This window comes from Bactrocera tryoni, chromosome 4, assembly GCF_016617805.1.
Source record: "Bactrocera tryoni isolate S06 chromosome 4, CSIRO_BtryS06_freeze2, whole genome shotgun sequence".
Lineage (NCBI taxonomy): Eukaryota > Metazoa > Arthropoda > Insecta > Diptera > Tephritidae > Bactrocera > Bactrocera tryoni.
In genome coordinates, this window is record NC_052502.1 from 37349517 (window position 1) to 37357093 (window position 7577).

The 7577-nt window shown below is 33.9% G+C and overlaps 1 protein-coding gene across 1 annotated transcript in view; it reads left to right on the top strand.

Annotated features, from left to right (window-relative positions):
* The window catches only part of LOC120774774, a 40043-nt gene extending 35657 nt beyond the window's left edge, over window positions 1-4386 (top strand). Inside the window, exon 14 of the mRNA XM_040104545.1 lies at window positions 1008-4386. Coding sequence (XP_039960479.1) covers window positions 1008-2030 — 1023 coding nt within the window. The 3' untranslated portion in view covers window positions 2031-4386. The remainder of the gene's footprint in view (window positions 1-1007) is intronic.
* Window positions 4387-7577: the final 3191 nt, after the last annotated feature.

Genomic DNA, 7577 nt, shown 5'->3' on the forward strand with positions numbered 1-7577 from the left:
ATGGACAAATTATAGGTCCATATTTCTTGAAAATGAAATCGGCAATAATTTTACAGTCAATGGGGAACGCCATATGGCCATGATTAAGAATTTTTTCGTCCCTGAATTGGAGGATGTGGTCGGCAAAACGCAAATTTATTGAAGGAAACTTTTGGTAAGCGCATTATTTCCCGTGCGATTTAATACCGCTGGACTTTTTTTGTATGGTTATGTGAAGTTCCTTGTCTACGCAGTTCATTTCGAGACGATTGACATCTGGGAAGCGAATATTCAACGTATTGTTGCCGATATACAGCCCCAATTGCTGCAAAAAGTGATCCAAGATCGGAAGAGCACACGTCTGCTCCAGAATTTATTCGATCCTGCCGCGGTAGTCAAATTTGGTCAGCTAATACAAATTTTCTGGTAAATTAAATTTGAGAATATCCTTTACTCCAAAGAATCTCACTGTTGTACATTAGAGATTACAGCCTTGGAGTTTAGATAGGCTTGTCTACGGTTTAGCGAGCGTCATAAAATTCGTTGATTTTTCCTTTCCTTCTGTCCTTTTCATTGATTGGATTTTTTTTTTACATGGCGAGTCCCTGCTCGCAACCTTGGAGAGGGATGTTTCGGCTTCTCATTTTAGCTCGCCATAGAATGTTTTTTGGCTATCCAGAGGATACTTGATCTAACACCGGAAGTCGTGAGCTGCTTGAGTCATATGTAAAAGAATCGTTTCTAGCCACTGCCAATGAATGGCGCTCAGAGAACTTTCCTCAATTGCATGATCTTTTACAAATGGCTTCTTCCAATGTTACGTTAACTCAATAAAAAGTAGTTACGCAGAATAAAAGCAGAGACATTGGAATTTTATAAACTGAGAATGAAACCCTCTTTAGAAATCAGGCATTCGTTTTTTATATTTAGATAATTAGCATCTTCTAACTACTAAGCACCTTCCATAACACTTCATATAATTAATAATTAAATTTTTGCTTCTTTCTTTGCACGCTTGCGCTCTGTAGGAGGCTTCTCCGCTGAGTACTCATCAACAGCGTAATCTCGCTGCGGTGACTATCAATGCTGGAGGAGCAACAGCTCTTGGGAGCGTCTCCTCCAGCGCCTCAATCGCGTCCCCGCTCAGCAATCACAACGGCAGCGGCAACAGCGCCAACGGCAACAGTAACATCAACCTCGGCGGCAGTGGTGGAACCGGAGGCAACAACAACGCCCTCGCCAGCACAAACATCTCACACTCCCTCACCAGCAGTCACGCCGGCACCATAGGCAGTCACAGCCATAGTCACAGCGGCAGCTATTTAACACCACCGCCAAGCGTCAGCATCAGCACCACCACCTCCTCCACCGCGTCCAGCGGCGGTCCACCCACATCCAGTTCCTATTACGAGAGTTTACGAAACAACGTTATCACACTACTTGAACACGTACGACTACCACCACCCGGCGGCAGCAATGGCGGCACAAGCATGAGCACGAGTCCACTAGGCGGTGGCGGTGGCGGCGGCAATAATGTGAGCAGCACCAGCATAGGCGGTCATCCAAGTGATGGTCTAGGCAATAGTTTGTCCTCAAATTTGGCGGGACTACCCGCCACCGCCGAGGTGTTGAGTAATCAGCAGTTGACCAGCGCTTACGGTGCGCCACATCCCTCACATCCCACACTCATACCACCAAGTCCATTACCCACAGCCTCCATTGCGCCCACAAATGTGGTTAGCGGTGCTGTGTCCATGTATGCAGCGCCACCGCACCATTTAGGCGGCACTCATCCGGGTATGTTAGGACCACCACCGCCGCCACCTCCGCCACCACATGGCGCCTCAATGCCGCCACATCATCCGTACACCGTGCATCATCCGGCTGGTTATGCGCATCATGAACCCTTCGACTCATACATATCAAAGCTACAGTCACTCTGTGTGCCACCCGATGTCTATGCACTACCCGATGATGCCAGTCGTGCGGTGTACGATACAGTTAAGCCGAGTTTGCATCAAGATTACACGCTAATGCCGACGCCGATTTAAGCGTGGATGAGAAGAGGGTTGATGTGGGAACGCGACTATTGGGTTTAATTAGCTGAAACTGGATCGTCCTTCCACTATAGTTTCTACGAAGGTTCGAATACCGCATAGAATACCAGAAAGCTCTGAAAGCAAGAAGAATAAGAAGAGATGGATCGGTGAGTTAAATTACAATTTTTTGAATTAAGCAATGTGGAGGATCGGTATAACCCTTTAAATATGTACAGTAGAGATAGATTTGGGATGGGTGGTATGATATCAAAGATCTCACTATTAGACGCCGAATTATCCATAATAATTAAATACTTACAGTCCCGCCAAGAGGGCATAAGGAATATCCGATGATTTAGCTCTATTTCATGACTTTTTAAGCAATAGACTGAGCGTTTTTTTTCCTAGCATGTGGTCATATATGTGGATATAACAGAAAAAGAAGGTATTGGAACAAGAATATTTTTACAAATCCTGCGTAAGAAGCTTTCTATCTTATTATTAGGCACAAAAACGTTTGAAAATTGTACACTTTCCTCTGTTAAAATCTTTAGGGGTTTTATTACAGCTTCAAAGCCTCAGAGATGATAGCTACATAAGCGACAACATCAGTGAAAGCTTGTATTATGACATTAGTTCGTTTCTTTTGAAGAATGAAATGTGGAGCTTTCACTGTTATGCATAAAAACAACATTTGACCACTGGCCTCAGTATAAAAAGCTTTAGGGGTATTGTTATAGCTTATACAGATAGCTTCATAGATGAAAGTTCCATGAGTGAAAGTGATCGGTGAAAGCTTGTATTATGATATTAGTTCTTTCTAAGAATCAAATTTTTTGCCTAACATGTGGAGCTTTCACTGTTATGCATAAAAACGTTTCAAAAATGACATGGACCAGGTGATAAAAAAAGCTTTCATGGTCATTGTTATAGTTTCATAGACATCCATAGAGAAAGTCTGTTTACATTTCATGTCTTTTTAAATTGAAGTCCTTTGCCTTACATGTTGAGCTTTCATTTTTATTATTATACATAAAAACCTTTCTAAAGTGGTCACTGGCCTTAATCTAAAAATTTTGAGAATTTTAGAAAGTTTTGCTATAACGTTACAAGAGAAAGCTTCATTGAAAGCTCACATAATGTTGCAAGAAAAAGCTTCGTTGAAGCTCCCATAGTGTTACAAATGAAAGCTTTGTTGAAGCTCCCATAATGTTACGGGTGAAAGTTCGTCAGCCGTAAAAGCAAATAACGATGAAAGCTCATTGGGGAAAATGTGAAAAAGTAAAGAATACTTTTGTGTGATTTTTGGGATTATTGATTACGAAAAATTACTGAACTTTTTCCAATATTTTGTCAACATACTTATGCACATAGCATAACTTAGGAGAATAAAAAGCGAAATAAAATATTGAAAAATAGCATCATAATTATTATAGCGAAAAGACAGGTATCAAGCATTAGCCTTACAAAATCTATAATATTTAAAAAAATTTGTATAATAATTAGTAAGTACTAAAAAAATCAGAAAATATGTATTTGTAACTGTATATGGGCATAGATGTGCATTTGTAATTATGTAGATAAAAAGCGATAACTTTCGATTATGTAATATTGGAATATTTTTTTCGGATCTTTTGTGTGAAGATTGGAGTATGTGTTCGGGAACTAAATGCTAGTCAGAAAATTAACTAGATATAATAAGCTCTAGCTATAATAATCAATGTATGAGTACTAATTATATATATTGTTGTTGTTTTATATGTTGTTTTATACAGTTACAACAACAATAAATAATTATACTAAGACAAATATTGATAAACTGGCGCTATAGAAAAAGGTATACGAACATATGGGTCTTTTCGAAAGCTTGGTGCTGACTTGGCGGTGAAAGAAAGTCTTAGAAAGCTGATAAAGATGCTACTTCCGCCAGTTAGCTTCTAACTCTGAAAGCATGTTAAGGTTTTCGAGGAAGAGTTGTAGCAAAATTAAAAGAAGAAGTAAAGTTGATGCTAAAATTGTATATAAAAATGTGTGTATGTGTTTGAGAAGGCCAACTTTGCCGCTGAGATCCTTCAGCGCGCTAAGGATTATAGTTAACTGTATGTATGTAAATGTAAATTATTTAGAAATATTGAATTTATAATAGATGTGCAGTTCCGCAATACAGCGAAGTATTAGAGAAACCACACTCATTCGCTATGCTGAGTATATATCGTCACCTAAAATGTAAAATTACGTAACTTCACTTTTCATAAGTTTACAGGCGAAGGAAAAGCGATCTACTAGAAACCGCTCATATTAAAAATAATAAAGGTTTTGGTTATAAAATGGTTATATATTAGTTAAATATTAGTTATATATTAGTTACATATTGGTTATATATTGGTTGTCACAACGTTTTTTTACATTTTAAGTGTCGATATATACATGTATATAAAAACCAGATTGTATATATGTACAGCAAAAACTTATACATGTATGTTTGCAAATGTAAAATTCATTTTCTAAGCACCATTAAGGGTATTCACGCATATACATAGCGATTTTATAAGAAATTTTGCTCAAAAGTATTTGCTTGTTTTCTGTTAATATTAAAAAAGGTGTAAGTATAAATGTGAGGTTTTGAAACTTGTAATAAAAATTTGTTTTTGTAAGTTGTTTTCCAACACATTTTTGTTGTAGCTAATTAATGAATAAAATAATAAAAAAAATTTGACTAAAAATATTATATAAAAATTATTATATAACGTAGTTTGAACAGTGTAATATGTGAAAGTATGAATCAAAATTTATATTTAATGCAAATAGACTATTTCAATAAGTTGTCAAGCAAGTAAAAGTAAAAATTTAATGAAAAAGTATGTTAATGGCGAATATAAACTTAGGCTGTACATACAAATATAATAAAAAACAAAAAAAAAATATAAAAAAAATAATAGTAATTTATATAATAGCATTAAAAATGTATTTCTATGTATCAAAAATATAAAAGCTGTTCTTATGTGTATTAAATAAAAATTAGTTTTCTATATAGCAAATAGCAACAACGCAGATATCAACTAAAGTGCAATAAAAACATTAGCTTTAAGTGTAAAATAGCTGAACGCAAAAATACAGAAAAATATTTAAAAGAACACAGCACAAAAAGAAGAAAGGCAAATACTTGAAAAAGCGATAAAAAATAAAAAAAAATATTAATAAAAATATATGTAAAAAAATACATTAAAAATAATTTAAAAACATTTAAGAAAAATAAATATATTTAAAAAATAAAAAATATATATAAAAAATTAAACTTAAAAGTATACAAAAATTAAAAAAAAATTAAAATAAGCCTAAATTAAACAACCCTAATACAGAATTCCAAAAACTTCTCAACAAAAACCAAAAAAAAGTAAAAAAAAACTTGCAACAAAATTATCAGTGTCTAAATAAGGCACTTCCCAATAGAAACTGCATAAAACACAAAAAAAAAAATAAATACATATGCATACATTAAAAAATTAATTAAAATTAAAAAAAAAAATATTATTAAAAAAATATAAAAAAAATTAAATTAATTAAAAATAAAAAAATGTATATATAAATAAATATAAACATCAAAACATAAAAAAATGCTCAAAAATAAAATAATTTGACAAAAATAAAATTAAATAAAACAAAATAGTGTATTGCTCAGCAAATTATTACAATTAAAGAAAAACGAAAATGAAAGCAAGCAATTACGCTGAACTTTTTAATAAAAATATATTTAAGAAACATTAAAAACAAAATCTGAAAGTAAAATAGCACAAAAGCTCCGATTTCGCATACTGTATGTAACACACATTATAACGGTAACTCTAGTATTATTAGCCGTAAGCAAATGTAGATGAAACTCAAAAAATAAAACAAAAACACAAAAATATTTAAACCTTACTTACCGATACTACTGGGATAAGCCAAAGCGTAATAAAAGAAGATTGTATTGATAAATGATAATTAAATGTTAAAACCTAATTTAGAGATTAAATAAATTGCAACAAAAATAATTCAAATGATGAGTTTTTTACTTATTTTCAATAAAAAGGTAATAATAATTTTTTTTTTAATTTTAGGTTTTTTTTTAATTTTCGAAAACTTCTCCCAAATCCCTTTAATTTGACATCAAAATCGATCCGTTAAGATTTGCCGCAACTACGAAAAAATCGTCATTTCCTTTATTTTCTCCAAATTTTTCAAAACTCCTCACAAATTCCTTTAATTTAACACCAAAATCATCAAAATCGGTTAAGATTTACCGAAATTATGAAAAAAATCATTATTTTCTTCAATTCTTCCAAGTTTCTAAAACTTCTCTCCATTCCCATTAATTTGACACCAAAATCATCAAACTCCGTTAAGATTTGTCGAAACTACGAAAAAATCACAATTTACTTCTTTTCTTCCAATTTTCCAAAACTCTACTTCAATCCCGTTAATTTGACACCAAAACCATCAAAATCGGTTAAGAATTGCCAAAATTAAGAAAAATCACCATTTTCTTTATTTTTTTCAAAACTCTCCACAAATACCTTTAATTTGACACCAAAATCTTCAAAATCCGTTAAGATTTGCCGAAACTACGAAAAAATCATTATTTTCAACATTTCTTCCAAATTTTCCAAAACTCCTCTCAAATCCCTTCAATTTGACACCAAACTCAGCAAAATCGGTTAAGATTTAGCGAATTAACGAAAAAGTCATCCTTTTCTTCAATTCTTCCAATTTTCTAAAACTTCTCTCCATTTCCCATTAATTTGACACCAAAATCATCAAACTCCGTTAAGATTTGCCGAAATTATGAAGAACTGCTATTTTCTTCCAATTTCCCAAATCTCCTTCCAAATCCCTTCAATTTGACACCAAAATCATCAAAATCGGCCAAGATTTGCCGAAACTACGAAAAAATTCCAATCTGGTCACCCCAGCCACACGGCGGCGCAAGCAAAAAATTTCATTTCCCAAATCGCCAATTTGCACCAGGCGACCAGAATCGCCCAGTAGGTAGCTGCCGCAAAAAAATATTTTTTCCTGTAGCATACCTCAAAGGCGCAAGTGAAACTGCTTTATCCACAGCTGCAGGACAGCCGGAAATGAAGGCTCCTGCCACGTTAACACGAATAACTTCTATAATTCGCCACCGATTTTGTGCATTCAGGCACCAAATTAAAGGGCAAGCGTATAGCTATCCGATTACATATGAATAAACATTAACAAATCACAGAAGGACGATATTTTTGAAATAATATGCGAGCTAGCAACACTGTAATGAAAAACTCGAATTTTGTATTTATAAAACAAGATGAAACAATCTTTGTGCTACTAATGCCTTCAGCTACCTTTATACGTGCAGTATGTGATATAGTATCAATTCATATGCTCCACATCAACAGTATTGCGTGTTTTTAGAAGCACTTCTTTCGCACTAAATTGCAATGTTTGAGTAAAGGATGAAATGAAGTGCACTATATATTTATATTCTCAGAGTGTTTACCTTTCGTTTGCCACCAAAATCTTTGAAATCGATTGAGTTTTACC